Here is a 19,652-nt window from a genome sequence, read left to right on the forward strand (position 1 = left end):
ACCTTTGAGAAATCATAAGCCAAAGATTATTTTTGAGACCGTATCAAATTTTACAGTGTAGAAGAGCAAAATCCCCTCGCGCGCACACGCGCTCCACCTCCATGCCGCAAAGCCATTTGGCGGCGGCGGCGGCGAGACGCGGGCGCGAACTCCGTCCTCGATGCCGGCGCCGCCCCCGCTCCCTGCGCTCCTGACCGGCCTCGCCCGCCGCGGCGCGACGTCCCCGGCGGCGGCGGCGGCGAGGCAGCTGCACGCGCACCTCCTCATCCGCGGCCTCCCGCTGCCCGCCCGCGCCGCCGTCGCGCTCGTCGCGTCGTCGTCCTCGCCGCGCCACGCCCGCGCCGTCTTCGACAGCGTACCCGCCGCCTCGGCCAACGTGTACCTATGGACGGCCACCATCTCCGCCTACGCGAGGCACGCCTCGTCGTCCTCCTCGCACGCCCTCGAGGTCGCGGGAGAGGCGGTCGCGCTGTTCGCGCTCATGCTCTGGTCGGGCCCGCGGCCGAACGCCTTCACCGTGACCTCCGTGATCAAGTGCTGCTCGAAGGTGCGAGCCGTCCATGAGGGTCTCCAGGTGCACGCGTTCTTGGCGAAGGCCGGGCTGGGCTGCTCCTCCGTGCACGTGGGCGCTGCGTTGCTCGATCTGTACGGGAATATTGGCCTGGTGGGAGATGCAAGGAGGGTGTTCGACGAAATGCCCGTGAAGAACGTGGTGGTCGGGAACACTATGGTGGCGTGCAATGTAAGGGCCGGTGATATGGGAGCCGCGCGAGAGGTGTTTGATGGGATGGCAGAGAGGGACCCAATCTCGTGGAATACACTCATGTCCGGTTATCTGCATTTGGGGGATACTGCCACTGTGAGGGAATTGTTTGATGAGATGACAGTGAGGAATGTGAATAGCTGGAACACGATGATTGCCGCATGTTCGGAGGAAGGATCGTTGGCTGATACAGTCAAGGTTTTCAATAGGATGCGTGCGACAGGGTTCGAGCCTGATGCTGCGACGATGGCTGTTTTGATGTCTGCGTGCGCACAGCTTGGTTCTTTGACAATTGCAGGGCAAGTGCATGGACTTTTACAGAAGAGTTGTGTTGAGATGAATTGCCATGTCCAGAATTCGTTGATTGACATGTATGCCAAGTGCGGTTGCATCAGCCAAGCTCAATTCTTGTTTACTGAGACATATCCAAAGGATACAGTGTCTTATAATGTGATGATCATTGCTTTTGCGCAACATGGACATGCAAGAGATGCATTGGATCTTTTCAATGCGATGGTTGACTCTGGGTTGCAACCTGATGCCGTCACATTTCTTGGCGTACTATCAGCTTGTGCTCATGCCGGGCTAGTGGAATACGGAAAGAACTACTTTGAATTGATGAAAACCACATATGCAGTTCAGCAATCCCCAGACCACTACGCTTGTGTGGTTGATCTATATGGTCGAGCTGGGCTCATTGAAGAAGCGCACTGTTTCGTGAAGACAATGCCAGTGAAACCACATGCAGGTGTGTGGGGAGCATTGCTCAATGCCTGCAGGAAGCATTGCCATGTTGATGTCGGTGAGATTGCAGCGAAGGAACTCATCAGGATTGAACCCAAGAATCCTGGCAACTATGTTCTCCTCAGAAACACCCTAGCTCGAGGCCAGCAATGGGATGCTGTTGAGGATGTGCAGCTATCGATGAGGAGAAAGGTTATTGACAAAACAGCAGGGTGCAGCTGGGTTGAAGTGGATAGTGTTGTTCATGAGTTCTTAGCAGGAGACTTCTACCATCCCAAATTTGATGAGATTTATACTATCCTGGAGCACCTGTATATGGAACTGACATAAGGTTTATGATATGGAAGATACATATCTGGATGAAGAGGATCTGTGCATTGTAACGAGAAATTATACCTGCACAAAATATTATAACGATACTATCAGAGACGTAGAGGTAATGCAAATTGCAGACTTATTGACAAGCAGAGAAGTATAGTAACAAATTGTTTGTCCACTCCATGCACAATGCAGACTTCCAGTCATTTGCATCTTAACGGATTGTGTGCTGAGGATGTTCAGGGGTGCCCGGTTTCCTCATTGCTACATTTGGAAGGAAAGGCATTACTTGATAGTTCCAGAATGGTGTGATGATATTCTTGTTACTAACAGCTGTTGCTGTCAGATTGTCACATTGGATGTCAAAAGAATATCAAATCTGCTTTCAAGGTATGTTTGATTTTTATGGCACTTATGGGTGTCAAATCCATTTCCTTTGCATTGTTTTATCAAATCTAAGTGATAAATTTCCTCATTCACTCCAAAAATGGTTCACAGCTTAAACTGAGGAAGTTACTGCCATATTTCCCAGAGGCTGGAGAGACCCCTGCACTCAAGGGGGCCATCACCACACAGTTGGTGCTGAATACTAAGAACACAGGCTTCTTGCTGCATATGGATTATGAAATATGATATGCTTGGGGTTGAGCCTCTGCTCTGCCGCTTTCCTGGGTCACCAAGCCAGCCTCTCCAACTATTCTGCTTCTGGACTGGACGACTTTGGTTCCTTTGACTTGTTCACACAGACATGCGACACGTTTTGGATACCCATCTTCGATGTAGGGTAAGTGCCATCTAAATATCGGTATGTTACCTGGATAATTACACCCAAACATTGTGTGCATTGTGTCTAACAGATAATGATCATTACTTATTCTGCAGCTCAGGCATTTCATCCGAGGCACTCCTCAATGTAGTCGAGAACAAGGTGTGTTTGGTAACTTTGGCAGATAGGCACCAAGCAAATAAAAATTTTGGGAATATTTTGAATTATTTGGATGATAGGAAAAATATCGAAAATCAAGACAGAAGGAGAAAGCATGAGGTCTTACCTTACGTTTGCTTTTTTGTAAAAATTCATACGAAACAAGCTGTTCCACAGGGATTTAATTGTATATGTTCTTTTGGACTTCAGTGGAATATTCTTATGGATTTAAAATTTCAAATACTCCACTTCTTTATTTTTTTTCTTTTTGAAAATTTTCCTTGTTTCAGAAGGGTTTTAGGGTTTAGTGTTCCATGCACAATACGGACTCCCAGTGCTGTGGATGTTCAGGCCTTTAGGGGTGCATGGTTTCATCATTGCTATATTTTTCTTTAATAGAACACATCAGGGGAGGTCCCCACGGTAGGGAAACTTATTGATAAGAATAATAGAAAATAATTACTACCCCCGTTTCAGGCTATAAGACGTTTTGACTTTAGTTAAAGTCAAACTGCTTTAAGTTTAACTAAGTTTGTAGAAAAAATAATAACATTTTCATCCCAAGACAAATTTATTATGAAAATATATTCAATTATTGATTTAATAAAACTAATTTATTATTATAAATATTATTATATTTGTCTATAAACTTAGTCAAATTTAAAGTAGTTTGACTTTGACCAAAGTCAAAACGTCTTGTAACCTGAAACTGAGGGAGTACAACAAAAGTGGTGAGGTTGTATTGCTCTGAAGTTTAGTGCATAGAAATTTTTAGAAGTATATCTAGTATTGCCCCATATGTAGTTCCATTGATCACAATCATGTCCCACATTCACCTCATTTATCAATTCCCTCAAATTTAAGAAATCTGCATGAGGTTGTTGTGATAGAGACAGTTGAAAATTGTCTTCAAGATTAGATAGTATAAAGCTTTTCACAGAAACATTTCCATCAACAGCAAATGATCGAAGAGTCTTAGGAACTGAAAATAGATTGGGGGTCCATCCAACCAGACATCCTCCCATTTAGAATTTGGTAATACCATGTCCAATTGAGCACCTTGCAATCCCTCTGAAATAATCCATCAATTTGGAAACATCTTTACACCGAAAAGAGCCTTTGGAAGTATCATCATTGCTACATTTGGAAGGGAAGGGGTTGTGACTTGTGACTGTGAGTCATTGCTTGATAGTTCCAGAATGGTATGTGATGGCAGGATATTCAATAGTCTTATTACTATCAGCTCTTGTTCTTGCTGTAAGATTGTCACATTGGACTTCAAATGAGAATATCAAATCTTATTTCAAGGTATGCTTGATTTTTTTTGGTCACTTATGGGTGCAATAAATCCATTCCCTTCACATTGTTTTACCGAATCCAGTGATAAATTTCCTCATTCCCTCCAAAAATGGTTCTTAGGCCACAATACGGAAAAAAACTAATCTTATGCAAATTAAATGCATGCTTATCACTTGGCTCTGTATTTGGACCCTCTTTGAGTTGTTCATCTCTTCTTCTATTATGGGTAAATCACCTAGAGGTAGAATTTGTGAGAGCTAGGTGTTTCTTTTTCTTATAAATAATTGAAGGGAGATGAAATTTTGTTTTGTTCCTTCTTTTGTTCTTGTAAGAATCGGCATTTAGAGACGGCAAGCTTCATGTGTAATGCAGAATCAAGACCTACGTTTACGCTGCCCTTTGCCCAGATCATAAAACGAACTTATTATGTAGAATGTGTTTTATACTCAGTTTATTATATACCACTGTCTGACATGCATGATGCATTCTGACAAAGTCATCAGCTCCATGGGTAAGTATATAGATATTCATAGAGAAATAAACAAAGGCAATTACACATCGGGCGCCTGATCCAGGGTGAAAAATCGGGCGTCCACGTCATGCTGACGTCAGCAAGATGCATACGTGCAAAAACACTTTAAACTATTTTTTCTCTTAAATTATTTATCCAAATCATGATCCGATTGCACCATTAAATTCGTTGCAATTAAATCTTTAAAAACAAGACCACACATGGATATATTCCGACGAAAAAAAATTAGCTTATTATTGAATTATTTTTAAATGTTGCACGTTGTTTCACCAAGTATATCGGAATTGTTTCACTAAGTAGATCGAAAATGTTTCAATCATTTAAATCAGGCGTTGTTTCATCTTATATAAAAATAATGTTTCAACAAATAGTGAAAAAATGTTTCAGTTCACTGCAACATTTGATCTATATATAGTGAAACATTATAATTACAAAACATTTTTTGTGAAACAAAAAATGAAACGAATTTCTTTAATAGAGGGTTTCCATAATATGCGGGTGATTTGTTAAAAAGAATGTTTCAACTCACTGGAACATTAGATCTATACATAGTGAAACATTTTTTTGGAAAAAAAAAGAAACAAATTCTCTTAATGTAGGGTTTCCAAAATATGCGGGTGATTTGTTGCAACGGAGTATGTGGTGGAGACATGTAGCAGGTGGGGGCAGGGACATGTGGTGGGGCCAGGAGCACGTGCACACGTCTTTTTTTTTTTTTTTGGGGGGGGGGGGGGGAGCGCCCCCCGGCTCCGGCGGTCGCCTGAGCGGCAGGATGTCCGGAAATAAACATCAGAGAAATACACATATACTTTAAATTTTAGTACACACATAACTTTCTAAATAACGCAACTATATAATAGTAAGATCATTGACTAGTTTGCTTCTTCTAGTGAGTAGTGACTACCAAAACAAGAAGCCACCGTTCCTGGGCCATGGCGAGAGGGGCATCAAATAGCATTGCACACATTCACTATGAAACATTGCACACATTCTATACATTGGGCATCAAACATTAATACTTCTTCCAGATCGTTTAGTCTGCAGCTAAATAGCTTTGCACACATTCCCTATGAAACATGTTAATATTAGTTTTCATGGAAATTGTATAGTTGGCGTATGGTAGTATATCTTTCTAGAACACTCTCTATAGTTGATTTTGTTCATGACATAAACAAGAGCTCCTATCTGAAAATAGAAGTAGAATTACTTCAAGTAATTAACTTGATACAAATAGAGGTGCCTAACAAGTTTTGTCTAGCATAGTTTTAGTAATTAACTTGATACAAATAGAGGTGCCTAACAAGTTTTGTCTAGCATAGTTTTCTTACTATTACTTAACGCGCTTCGCAAGCCACTATATTTTCCGCTAGGAATAGTTGGCATTTCTCGTGACGTGTTGAATAAATTTATCATTGGAACTGAAATTCTGAAAAAAAAAGTTATGTCATAGAGACAAAGATTGCTCTATTTGGGCCTCCGATCTCGTTGTTTTTCTTTTGGGCTTAGTACTTTTCGTTCCTTTCCTTTTCTAGATAGATGCACGGTGAATCTGGGTAGAGAGCATCTAGAGATTATATATAAGCTTCACAGGCCATATCAATGTTTTGTTTCTTCATTTTTTATTGCGAAATGTTTCTTTATTTTTTTAAAATTATAAAATTTATTTATGCAAAGTTTATATATCGAAAATTTATACATTTAAAGTTTATACAATAACAACTTGTGTATATATTTTTTCGCAAAATCTGTTTTTGCTTCTTCGGAGAACCAATTTTGTAATAAAACTATACAAACATAATAGTGGTGATAGTGATTTAAACTATAAAATCTGTAGCTCTGTGATAAATTCAATATTAAATACATAGGTTTGTGATAGTTTGGTCAGCGTATCTCATATGTAGTAGTTTTGTGAAATTCACCTTTTCTTTTCTCAAATTTATGTTTTATAAATAAATTCATTCCTAGAAACCCACGGAGATGGTTTGGGCCCACGTGCGCTGGGGCCTAGCCTGGCCTAGCTAGCTGGGAGTGAGAGTGATCCGGGAGGCGGGAGTGACGGGGGAGCGGCGCGCGCGCGTGAACGCCGGTCGATTGTCACCGCCGTTGCCGCAAGCGCGCACCACGCAGCTGCTAGCTTCGTCCTTGCACGCTGACGCACGCGCGATCGAGCTGCCGCCACCGCAGCAGCAAACCCCCACACCTGAGATCGAGCTCGCGCGCGCGCTCAACCAAGCTTGTTGCCAGCTGCCACCGCCGCGGATCGATCACTCCTGCTCGACCCTGATCGACCTCCATATCTTCATCGTCTTCGAGCTCGAGCAGCCTCGTCGACTGCAGCTAGCCAAAAAGGTAACTAATGAGACCGCCTTAACCCTCCTCTTCCTCCTCGGTTTCTCTCGCCGTCGCCGGCCGGACATGAAACGTTAATTAGCTCGGCCGCCGGAGAGAAATCGCCAAGTTCACCGGCCGCCGTACGTAGCGTAGCTTCTCCTCATTCAAAACTGAAGTTAATTATACCTTCGAGTTCACCATGCCACGTTCTACAAAACCCACACAACTTCCTCGATCGCCATGATCGATTGCCGCTGGAACCTCGCCGTGCGAGTGCGACGCGACCCCCCCCCCCCCCCCCCCCCCCCCCACCGCCGCCGCATCCCTGGTTTGGCAGCGCTGCCTCGCGCATCCCTTGCCCGAGCCCGCCGCCACGCAAGATTACTACCGGAGTCGCCGCACGCCACTGTGCTGCCGGAACTGGCCTCTCTCTCCATTCCATGGCCTGCTCCGCCACCGGCGCCGATGAACCGCCGCCATGCCCTGTTCGACCAGAAGAAAAAAACAGCAGTTATGTGATAAAATAAGTAAGGAGCTGTGGTTACGTGTTACACTGGCCGCAAAATATATGAGTTTTCTAAAATTCACTAATTTATTATTATTTCAAAATTTACTCATTTATTATTATCATCAGTTCTACTTCGTTTCTGCTCAACAGTTGTGCAAAATAAAATTTAATATATACTTTAAAAATCATTGTTGCAGGATATGAGTCGCTTTTACCATTCGGACTTCTTCAGCGGCCTGCATGGATTGTGTTCGTTTGCATTATGGGTATCGTAGTGGGTTCTGTACTGATCTTTGCAGCCTTCTTCTTTCTTCGGTGCCTTTCACGCTATATCCGTGTACTGTGTCTGCGGTTTGCTGTTGTTTCTTATCCACCGGAGGGGGCAACGTACGAGGACGGCGACGTGCATACCTTGTGCACAGTTCCAGGTGAAGCCGCGTCATCAAACAAAATTCGATTAATTGACACCTCCATCCAACAGCGATCTGGTTTTCTAAGCTATCTGAAGTTCTGAACACTGACAGATCAAGCCCAAGAACAGTGCAGCTCTCATATATAGAATAGAAGCCCAGCCATCACCTATCGACGTACTCCGTAATTTCTACTCTCACCTTTCTCCTAGGCCGTAGCGTCCATTTGCGTCCGTTCCAACGAGCACAAAAGGCACCGGCGGCAGAAATTATTTGCCTCGCTTGCAGGTGAGCGGCATCGATCTTCGTCAATACTCCATTAGGAATTTTCCCATATTTTGTGAAGATCATCTCATCCATAATCACAGGTAGTGAACGATGCGACCACTGTCTCCATCTACATCTGACAAGGTCGATCCATGCAAGCAGGCACCGAACAGGGGCGGAGTCAGAAAGTAGCATGAGTAGGGGCCAAGGATCTACCGCTCAGGTAGACTAATTAAGGAAGTAAAAAGTGTCAAGGGATATTTGTCCCCACTCACTGCAAATTTAAGTGGGGGCCAAGGCCCTCACTTGTTACACTCTAAATCCACCCTTGGCACCGAATAGAGCCTCACCTACCGAGCTGCCATGTGATTTAAGAACAGCGCGGCAATATATCTAGCCTCTTTTCCCAGTCTCTCTATACATATATATCTCTCCAAGTCCCCAAGTGCTTCTTTCTTTACCATCTCTGATCAATCCAAATAATTCACTATACTAACGTAAAATAACTTTGCAAGATTTCTTTGGTGTGTTATTCGATTTCTTTTTCTTTTTAACCAACAACCTGCAATTGCCTCCATATATATATCAGACAAAAATGTTTCATGAACTTCCAACTACGCTTCTCTGCACTTTTTGCTTCCTGGATTCATTCCATAGAGTTGGTATAGTTTCATGCAAGCATTTATTACAAAATCACACATGGAATATGCTAAGGTTTGTGCTCACTTTATTTTTCCACCTGCATATATAGGATTAGATGTAAGTAACCAAGCTATATGTTTTTATTTGTGAAGTTGCCTAGAATTGGCTTTTATTTTTGCAATTGTCTGGAATTGCTGAAATTAATATTTATGGCTCATCAGTTCACCTATGTAATGTACATGCTACTACCTCCATATTTTAATGTATGACGCGGTTGACTTTTTATCCAACGTTTGACCATTCGTCTTATTCAAAAAATTTATACAATTAACATTTATTTTATTGTGACTCGATTCATCATCAAATGTTCTTTAAGCATGACACTGGTGGAGAAACCATCTTTCGTCGGTCGGCCGATTTCCACAGTAGTCCCGGATGCAATAAAAACCGGGGCTAAAGATGTTCTTTAGTCCCGGTTCAAAAGGGTAACGGGCATATTTGATCTTTAGTCCCGGGTTGTGTTACCAACCGGGACTAAAGATGATCTTTAGTCCCGGTTCGAATGCTGTCAGGGTCTGTCAGGCCCTCCCGGTATCTTTAGTCCCGGTTGATAACACCAACCGGGACTAAAGATGTTAACTTTAGTCCCGGTTGGTAATACCAACCGGGACTAAAGATCCCGGTGATCTTTAGCCCCGGTTGGTGCTACCAACCGGGACTAAAGTCCCACCCCTATATATATGTCTTCTTCCTCCTCCAGCTGCCCGAGCAAGCTTCAAAATTTCTTCAAAAAAGAGGGGAGGTCATGCCAAAATTTCTATTGAATTTATTTTGGTGATTACATACAAATCGGAGGTGCCTAAAAGGTTTGCAACTTCATCCTCCAATGTTTTTTTTGTCATACTACATTTGCACCTATGTTTTGCACACTTTTTTTGTCTCCAAAATGTAGTTGTAAGTTGATGAGAGAGAAAATGTGTGTGGGGAAGAAAGAATATATAGAAATTTAGTTCATTTGCTAAATAAGGTTTTATAAAATAGTTGAGAAGGAAAACTCTAGTGAAAGTTAATCTTAAATAATAGAAAACAAACTAAAATGAAAATTAAAAGAAGTAAAACACATTAAAATTAGTTTATTACTTAACAAATAGTTTTTAAGAATTATTTGGTGTAATATTTTATGATTTTTGTATGAATAAAGATATCTTATAATTATTGTATGACTGTCATTATTGTAAGAATAATTATTTGTGTACGGTTTTTTTGACTCATGTAGATGGATCGGCAATGGATGTACGCTGACCGGCGGTCCAAAGAGTTTATTGACGGCGTGCACTATTTTTTGAGAGTGGCCGAAGCTAACAGGAAAAGGGGTTTTATTTGTTGTCCATGCAATAAGTGTAAGAATCAGAAGGAGTATTCTGCATCCAGGACTATTCATTTCCACTTGTTTGAGTCGGGGTTCATGCCAAGCTATAATTGTTGGACATCCCACGGAGAGCAAGGTGTTGAAATGGAAGAAGATGAAGTGGAAGACGACAATATTCCGGACTTTGCTCAATTTGTTGGATTTGAAGGAAATCAAACGGGCGAGGAGGAAATAGCTGCTGATGGTAACGACGTTGCGGATGATCTTGGTCAAATGTTGCAGGACGCCAGGGAGGACTGCGAAAGTGAAAAGGAGGCCCATAAATTGGACAAGATGTTGGAGGACCACAGAACTTCGTTGTACCCAGGTTGCGAGCAGGGGCACAAAAAGTTGGATACCACTCTGGAGTTGTTGCAATGGAAGGCAAAAAATGGGGTTAGTGACAAGGCATTTGGCGATTTATTGAAACTCGTCAAGAACATTCTTCCGGGGGGAAACAAATTGCCCGAGACAACGTACGAGGCTAAGAAGATAGTCTGCCCGTTAGGACTGGAAGTTCATAAGATTCACGCATGTCCGAACGATTGTATCCTATATCGCGGTGAGGAGTACGAGAACCTAGAAGCATGCCCTGTTTGCAAAGCACTACGATACAAGATTAGACGGGACGATCCAGGAGAAGTTGACGGGCAGCTAACAAAGAAGAGAATTCCTGCTAAGGTGATGTGGTATTTCCCTATAATACCACGGCTAAGGCGTTTGTTCAGGAACAAGGGGAATGCTAGAATGTTGCGATGGCACGCTGAAGAGCGTCAACAGGACGGGATGCTGAGACACCCCGCCGATGGTTCGCAGTGGCGAAACATCGACAGAAAATTTAAAGAATTTGGAAAGGACGCACGAAACATACGGTTTGGTTTGAGTACGGATGGCATGAATCCTTTTGGAGAGATGAGCAGCGGCCATAGCACTTGGCCCGTTACGATGTGTATCTACAACCTCCCCCCCTGGCTATGCATGAAGAGGAAGTACATAATGATGCCGATTATTATTCAAGGCCCCAAGCAACCTGGTAACGACATCGACGTGTACCTAAGACCACTGGTCGAGGATCTTAAACAGTTGTGGAAGAAGGAAGGTGTCCCCGTGTGGGACGAGGACAAACAGGAGGAGTTTAACCTACGAGCGCTGCTGTTCGTAACCATCAACGATTGGCCTGCACTTAGCAACCTATCCGGACAGTCCAACAAGGGGTACAAGGCTTGCACTCACTGTATGGATGAAACAGAAAGTACGTATCTTAAGCACTGTAGGAAGGTTGTATACATGGGTCATCGTCGATTCCTTGCAGCAAACCACCCGGTACGGAAGAAAGGCAAGCACTTCGAACATAAGGCCGACCACCGTACGAAGCCTAAACATCGCAGCGGGAAAACAGTGTTTGCTATGGTTAAAGATCTTAAAGTAGTGTTCGGAAAGGGCCCTGGAAGCCAGCATATAGAGAGCGAAGATGGTCACGCGGCGATGTGGAAAAAGAACTCTATATTTTGGGAGTTACCATATTGGGAATTCTTGGACGTACGCCACGCAATCGACGTGATGCACCTCACTAAGAACCTTTGCGTAAACCTTCTTGGCTTCCTAGGTGTATACGGAAAGTCGAAAGATACACTGGAAGCACGTAATGATCTGAAGCATATGGAACAACGCGGCGACCTTCACCCGGAACCAAAGGAGAAAGGAAGCCATTACTTGAGTCCAGCCAGCTACACTCTTAGCAAGGCAGAGAAGGAAAGTATGTTTGAATGCTTGGAGAGCATAAAGGTACCGTCTGGATACTCCACGAATATCAAGCGAATAATAAGCACGAAGGAGAAGAAGTTCACAAACCTAAAGTCTCATGACTGTCACGTGTTGATGACACAACTGCTACCAGTTGTAATAAGGGGTATCCTTCCAGACAATGTCCGGGCAACAATAACAAAGCTATGTGCATTCATGAACGCAATTTCGCAGAAGGTCATCGATCCGGATAGATTAGATGCCCTTCAGAATGAAGTGGTGCAATGTCTCGTCAGTTTTGAGTTGATATTTCCACCTTCATTTTTCAATATAATGACACATCTGCTTTGTCACCTTGTGAAAGAGATCCGTATTCTCGGGCCTATGTACCTACACAACATGTTTCCTTTCGAGAGGTACATGGGCGTTCTGAAGAAGTATGTTCGTAACCGTGCTCGTCCAGAGGCAAGCATCGCCAAGGGTTATGGAACAGAGGAGGTCATCGAATTTTGCGTAGAATTTATCGAAGACCTTCGCCCAATCGGGGTACCGGAATCACGCCATGAAGGGAGACTACGGGGAAAGGGAACTCTCGGAAGGAAAGCAATTATGACGGTAGACAACAATTTATTCCGTAAAGCCCATTTCACTGTTCTGCAACACTCTTCATTGGTAGCTCCTTACATCGAGGAGCACTTGGCTCTAGTTCGCGCCAGGAACATCGGTAAGTCCGATGTATGGATTACACGGCATCACATTGATACTTTCCCCGCGTGGCTACGACAACATCTCATGGGTAACGAGTCGATCAACCAACAACTTGCCTTCCTGGCGAGGGGACCGTCTGGGTCGATCGCGACATTCCAGGGATATGAGATCAATGGGTACACATTCTACACGAGAGCCCAAGACATGAAGAGCACGAACCAAAACAGCGCTGTTCGTGTCGATGCCATGGGACACGATGGAACAACTGCCACGTATTACGGTGCCATCGAGGACATATGGGAACTTGACTATGGTCCTCTCAAGGTTCCTCTGTTCCGGTGCCAATGGGTTAGGTTGACTGGTGGAGGCGTAATGATTGATGACAGTGGGATGACAACTGTTGACCTTAACAAGGTTGGATACTCGGACGAACCTTTTGTCCTTGCCAATGATGTAACGCAAGTCTTTTTCGTGAAGGACATGTCTAGCAAAGGAAAGAAGGGCAGAGGGCCTGATGAGCCTAAGCGTCAAGTGGTTCTCCCAGGCAAAAGAAAAATCGTCGGAGTTGAGGACAAGACTGACGAGGATTACGATCAGTTGGATGGGCAACCCCCTTTCACGGTGACGATTGACCCTAGCATCCTCCTATCAAATGAAGACACCCCTTACTCACGCAGCGATCACAAGGAGGGAACAATAGTGAGGAGAAAGTACGTGCGGTCAACCGTCACCGCCGATGTAATGCCGTAATTATTGTGTACACGATGTAAACTATTTTGGATGTATTGATTATCCATATAAATCAATTGATGTATGGCATATGTTAATTACGCACGATTATTAGAGGTTTCAACAAGTTCAAATCATGTATATGCTAGTTATATGTGATACTTACAATTTTTAAAAGTTTTAAATCACACAGGTGGCAATTTCATATGTACGTTAATTAGAGTTTTTAACATTTAATTTACTAGCATTCATATGCTAATTATAATTGACTATTGTATTTTTAAAAGTTTTAAATCACGCAAGTGGCAATTTTATATGTTAATTAGAGTTTTTAACATTTAATTTACTATCATTCATATGCTAATTATAATTGACTGGAGAATTTTTAAAAGTATTAAATTTAATATATTTTTAAAACTATCATTCATATATTAGAGTTTTTCACAATTTAATTTACTATCTTTCATATGCTACTTATATATGACTATTCGAATTTTTAAAAGGTTTAAATCATGCATGTGGCATTTACATATGTTAATTAGAGTTTTTAGCATTTAATTTAATATAATTCCTACGCTAAGTATATATGATGATTACAATTTTTATTAATTTTAAATCATGCAGTATGTACATACATATCTTAATTAGAGTTTTTACCAATATAATAATATCATTCATATATATGCTAAGTATATATATATATATTGGAATTTTTATTAATTATAAGTCATATATTTGCTTATTACGATTTATCCACTTAATTTATTACAGACAAAAATAATTTTTCGAAGTAATTGTCATTAATCTTTAGTACTTTAAATAATGTTAATGCATTAACTTCTATTTTATAAACACATATGTAAGCGAAAATCATATGCAGTGCTATAATCTTTAGTCCCGGTTCTTAACCCTAACCGGGTTTAAAAAGAATTTCGAAATAGCGGGAAAAGATATTTACTCCCGGTTGTTGAGAACAACCGGGACTAAAGATATCTTTAGTCCCGGTTGTTCTCAACAACCGGGAGTAAATATCTTTTCTTTACTCCCGGTTGTTCTCAACAACCGGGACTAAAGATATCTTTAGTCCCGGTTGTTGAGAACAACCGGGAGTAAAGATCCGGGGGTATATATATTCCCGGTGCGCCCTCGTCTTCTTCACCAACACTTAGACGTTTTCGGCCGATCGATCTCTCTCGGCCTCTCTCCTTCGCCGCCACTGCCTAGGGCAAATCCCCGCGCCGACGCCGCCGTATCTCGCCGTCGTCTCGAGCTCGTCGTCCTCGCCGCCGCCTCCGCCTCCTCCGCTGCCGCCGCATCTCTGGGGTGAGAGCCGCCGCCGCCAGATCTCCCTTATCTCTCGATCTCTCCGATCTCAGCTCGATCTCTCTCCGTCTCTCTCCGTCGCCGCCGCCACGCCACGCCGCCGCCGCCACGGCCCCGCAACGCCACGCCGCCGACGCCGCCGTCGCCACGCCACCGTCGCCACGCCGTCACCACGCCGCCGCCGTCGCCACGCCGCCGTCGCCACGCCGTCGCCACGCCGCCGCCGGCGCCACGCCGCCGCCGTCGCCACGGCGCCAACCGCCGCCCCGATGCCGCCACGGCCCCGCAACGCCACGCCGCCGCCGCCGCCGTCGCCACGCCACCGTCGCCACGCCGTCACCACGCCGCCGCCGTCGCCACGCCGCCGTCGCCACGCCGTCGCCACGCCGCCGCCGTCGCCACGCCGTCGCCACGCCGCCGCCGTCGCCACGGCGCCAACCGCCGCCCCGATGCCGCCACACCGCCATTAACGAACGAGAACGAGAACGATCGAACGAACGAGAAGCGAGAACGAACACGTCAACGTACGTTGCCGTGAGAACGTGAACGAGAACGAGAACGATCGAACGAACGAGAGCGAGAACGAACACGTCAATGTATGTTGCCGCGAGAACGTGAACGAGAACGAGAACGATCGAACGAACGTTAACGTGAAATGCAATATATATATATATATATATGTATATATATATATATGTATATATATATATATATGTATATATATATATATGTATATATATATATATATGTATATGTTACTTCGCATTTGACTATATACATCTTTTTGTATCTTGCAGAAAAGACGTGTTGTCGGAGTCGTCCGTCAAGCCTGAGTGGAAGAGCTAGCCCTAGAAGGAATTGGAGCAGGCAAGTGACGTAATAATATAAATGATTGTTATATTTGTAATGCAATTAATTAAGATTATTAGCCCTGTAATTAGACTTATCATATAAGATTGTGTAGTGTTCTAATATTATTTGAGTTTTAATATAAGATTACTTTATTTGTAATTAGACTTAGTATGTAATTATTGACTACGGAAGTGGTGCGACAAGTAGCAATTGACTATTGTAGTCTTAATTAGACTTAGCATATACGCACGAAACACTTAGCATACATGACTATTTTAGTCTTAGCATGTAATATTATTTGAATATATATATAAGATTACTTTATTTGTAATTAGACTTAGTATATAATTATTGACTACGGAAGTGGTGCGACAAGTAGCAATTGACTATTGTAGTCTTAATTACACTTAGCATATACGCACGAAACACTTAGCAGACATGACTATTTTAGTCTTAGCATGTAATATTATTTGAGTTTTAATATAAGATTACTTTATTTGAGATTAGACTTAGTATATAATTATTTACTACGGAAGTGGTGCGACAAGTAGCAATTGACTATTGTAGTCTTAATTACACTTAGCATATACGCACGAAACACTTAGCAGACATGACTATTTTAGTCTTAGCATGTAATATTATTTGAGTTTTAATATAAGATTACTTTATTTGAGATTAGACTTAGTATATAATTATTTACTACGGAAATGGTGCGACAAGTAGCAATTGACTATTGTAGTCTTAATTACACTTAGCATATACGCACGAAACACTTAGCAGACATGACTATTTTAGTCTTAGCATGTAATATTATTTGAGTTTTAATATAAGATTACTTTATTTGAGATTAGACTTAGTATATAATTATTTACTACGGAAATGGTGCGACAAGTAGCAATTGACTATTGTTGTCTTAATTAGACTTAGCATATATGCACGAAACACTTAGCATACATGACTATTTTAGTCTTAGCATGTAATATTATTTGAGTTTTAATATAAGATTACTTTATTTGTAATTAGACTTAGTATATAATTATTTACTAGCTAGGGTTGTATAATATACGTCACCTAGACTTAGCTTATATCACGATTTGTAATTAGACTTAGCACGTAAGTTTGTGTAGGGTTCTAATGTACGACATTTACACTTAGCATACATGACTTAGATTGTTAAAACATAAATGTGTCGTGACTTAGCAGATGTTTCTTGTATCAACAGATGGCTGACCGCGATGAGGAACAGATATTGTACGATACAATCGCGGAGGGAAGCAGCCAGTACTGGAATGAAGAAGAGGGGAACGAGGATCCAAACCAGTACTTGAACGAGGAAGGGAACGTGGAGAGGGATGCGGAGGGGAACCAGCAGGGGCACGTGGAAAGGGATGTGGAGGGGAACCAGGAGGAGGAGGCTAGTGGTAGTCAACCCTCCGTTGGACAGAAGAGGGCACGCGGGCAACGAGGTGCAGCGAAGAAGCTTGAGGGTCGGCACATCATAACGGAAGTGGAAGAAGATGGACGTCCTAGTGCCCCGGCCGAAGCCGCCAAGAACTATGTACGTCACAGCGGTTGGGTTGTGCGGGATAACGTGCCTGTCAGTACGGTGTACTGGCGAAGAACAAGGGCACGAGGAGATCATGAGAGCTTTGTCCCAGATTCGGAGAAAGAGATGCTGTGGACCACAATGCTCGAGACATTCACCCTTCCTGCGGGTACAGAGGACAAAGTGAAAAGGTGGACTCTGAAGAAAATGGCAGAACAGTTTCAGAGCTTCAAGGGAGATCTGTACAAGAAGTATATACTGAAGGGGCAGACACCGAACTTCGACACATTCCCAAAGCTAAGGGATCACTGGGACGAGTTCGTTGCATATAAGACAGGTGAACAAGGGCAGGCGATGATGGAAAGAAACAAAGAAAATGCCGCCAAGAAGAAGTACCATCACCACTTGGGGTCAGGAGGCTATAGCGTCGCGATGCCGAAGTGGGAGGAGATGGAGGCTAGCTTGATTGAGAGGGGTATCGAACCGGCAACAGCCAATTGGCCGGAACGATCGAAGTTCTGGTACTATGCTCACGGTGGAACGCTCAACCCAGCTGATGGCTCACTGGTATTCGGCGTTCAGATACGAGAGGCTGCGCAACGACTAACAGATGCAGTGGAAGCCTCCTCTCAGGGCACGTTCCGACCCGACAGAGATAGGGACGAGCTGACACTCGCCCTGCAGACTCCAGAGCATCCAGGACGAACACGAGGGAAAGGGGTGATTCCTTGGAAGATTGGTTTCAAGGAGGACATCCACACGTACAGGAGTCGGATGAGGAGCAAGAGAGATACCGAGGCGAAGATTGCAGACCTAGAGTTCCGGGTATCGAGCTACGAACTCAACATGCAAGAGGAGGTGGCAAGGAAGGTTGATGAACGCATGGCCGCACATCGGTCCCATGATCCCCAGCCGACCATTCCTCCTGCAATGGTGAGCCCGTCAGGAAACCGTAGCAGCTGCGCCTCAACGGGGCAGGTAGGATCGCAGAGCATGGACGCCATGCAAACACAGGACGAATCGACCTGTCCCGTTGATGACATCACTCAGCGGACACCATGTGAGCTGCATATTCCTTTCAAGAACTTATCAATAAAGGTAAGATTTAGCCATTCCGCTAGTTCCTGCTTATATATGTTGATTACTAATAAATAATCTCTCACAACATGAAGGTGGCGTCGGGCATGGCCATCCCAACGGACCCTTCAGGTACTTACCACTGCAGGCCGATTCCAGCAGGATACTCGAAGGTCGAAGTTGAGTTGGTCGAAGGCGCGTACGAGGACCTCGAGCTGGATTACCCTGGAGGAGACGGTGAGACGCATCTACGAGACACAAGCCATGCCATTATTCTATGGCGCAGGCGGTACATCATCCTCCCTGGGCGACAAGCGGCGTCTCGTGCACCATCTCCTCCGGCTCCGCCATCTCCTCCTCATGATCCTGCACCGTCTCCTCCTCATGCTCCGCCAGCACCGTCTCCACCTCAGGCTCCAGCATCGACTCCTCCTCAGGATCCTGCACCGACTCCTCCTCGTGCTCCTACACCTACTCCCCCGCAAGCTCCTCTTCCGGCACCTTCAAAGTCAAGGGCCCCCCCAGCTGCACCGCCTGCCCACACAAGGGCAACGAAGAAGGCGAAAGTTGACGCCGACAAGAACAAGGACCCGGGGTACGATTGCACGCAAGAGGAGCTTGACGCTTACGTTGCATCAGAAGTCAAGAGACAATTCAAGCCTCGAAGTCCAGAAAAGAAGATTCCTATAGACCCCAGTGTCAGGAACTTCTTCAGGGGTATGTCTGCATCTGTCAAGGAGGCCATCAAGCTATCGGACTATGAGCGAACGCTGAAGAAAGCATCTTCTGGAAAGTCCAAACCAGTCCCTCAGCTTGGAGAGCAACCAAAACAGGAGATCGAGCCGTTGGTTACCGGTAAAGAAATGACGATAGAACAATTTATTACTGACACCGGTCTAACTACGGATCAATTGCTAGGAGTCGCACCAATCGAAAAGGCGGAAGTGAAATACATGTACGAACTCGGTAAACCGCTTGTCAAGCCTGAGCTGCTGCAGTCCCTACCCACACAAATGTACAAGTTCCATCAGCTGTACATGGAGATGAGCGCCACCGGTAGAGAGATGATCGGAGCGAGGATTAGGGATACGGACTTCTTGCAAGGAGATGACATTCTCTGGATCAATTTCACACATATCTACGAACTATACCAGCTGGACGCCGTCGACGTCTCTATTATGAGTTGCTGGATTTTGTAAGTATATCGTTCAGTTAGATTTCTTACTATACGTCTCCTTTAATTAATTAGGTCCTTGTATATAAGTAGACTATAGAAAATAATATACTCCCTTTTATCGTTGTAGAATGGAGATTCAAAGGGCCCGACGGCGGAGGGTTTTCGATACTGGATTCATCGACCCTCGGAGAGTAAACGTCGCAATGCTCGACCAATATCCACAAGAAACAGAGGACAATCTCGTCCATCTCCTGAAGGCGCAGCATTACAAGACGTTCATACTGTTGCCATACAACACAGAGTTAGTTTAATTTTACTGTCTTCCTACATACCAAATTTCATTCCCGTAC

General features: G+C 44.0%; 2 protein-coding genes across 4 annotated transcripts; both read left to right on the plus strand.

Annotated features, from left to right (window-relative positions):
- Window positions 1–25: 25 nt before the first annotated feature.
- On the plus strand, window positions 26–2,993 carry LOC9270537 (pentatricopeptide repeat-containing protein At3g29230). 3 transcript variants are annotated; one of them, XM_026022071.2, is made up of 3 exons: window positions 26–2,215; window positions 2,324–2,609; window positions 2,708–2,993. In XM_026022071.2, exon 1 carries the CDS (start codon window positions 161–163, stop codon window positions 1,835–1,837), a length of 1,677 nt encoding a protein of 558 aa, XP_025877856.1. In that variant the 5' UTR covers window positions 26–160; the 3' UTR covers window positions 1,838–2,215; window positions 2,324–2,609; window positions 2,708–2,993. The 3 variants fall into 3 exon arrangements, with proteins under 3 accessions (XP_025877856.1, XP_025877855.1, XP_015618778.1); XM_026022070.2 differs by having other exon boundaries at window positions 2,713–2,993; XM_015763292.3 differs by having other exon boundaries at window positions 2,358–2,609.
- A 6,134-nt stretch (window positions 2,994–9,127) lies between these two features.
- LOC107279763 (uncharacterized) lies at window positions 9,128–13,438 on the plus strand. Its single transcript, XM_066306191.1, has 2 exons — window positions 9,128–9,605; window positions 10,016–13,438. The coding sequence occupies exon 2, from the start codon at window positions 10,016–10,018 to the stop codon at window positions 13,346–13,348; it is 3,333 nt and encodes a 1,110-aa protein (XP_066162288.1). The 5' UTR covers window positions 9,128–9,605; the 3' UTR covers window positions 13,349–13,438.
- The last annotated feature ends 6,214 nt before the right edge of the window (window positions 13,439–19,652 follow it).

This window comes from Oryza sativa, chromosome 12 (assembly GCF_034140825.1).
Source record: "Oryza sativa Japonica Group chromosome 12, ASM3414082v1".
Classification (NCBI taxonomy): domain Eukaryota; kingdom Viridiplantae; phylum Streptophyta; class Magnoliopsida; order Poales; family Poaceae; genus Oryza; species Oryza sativa.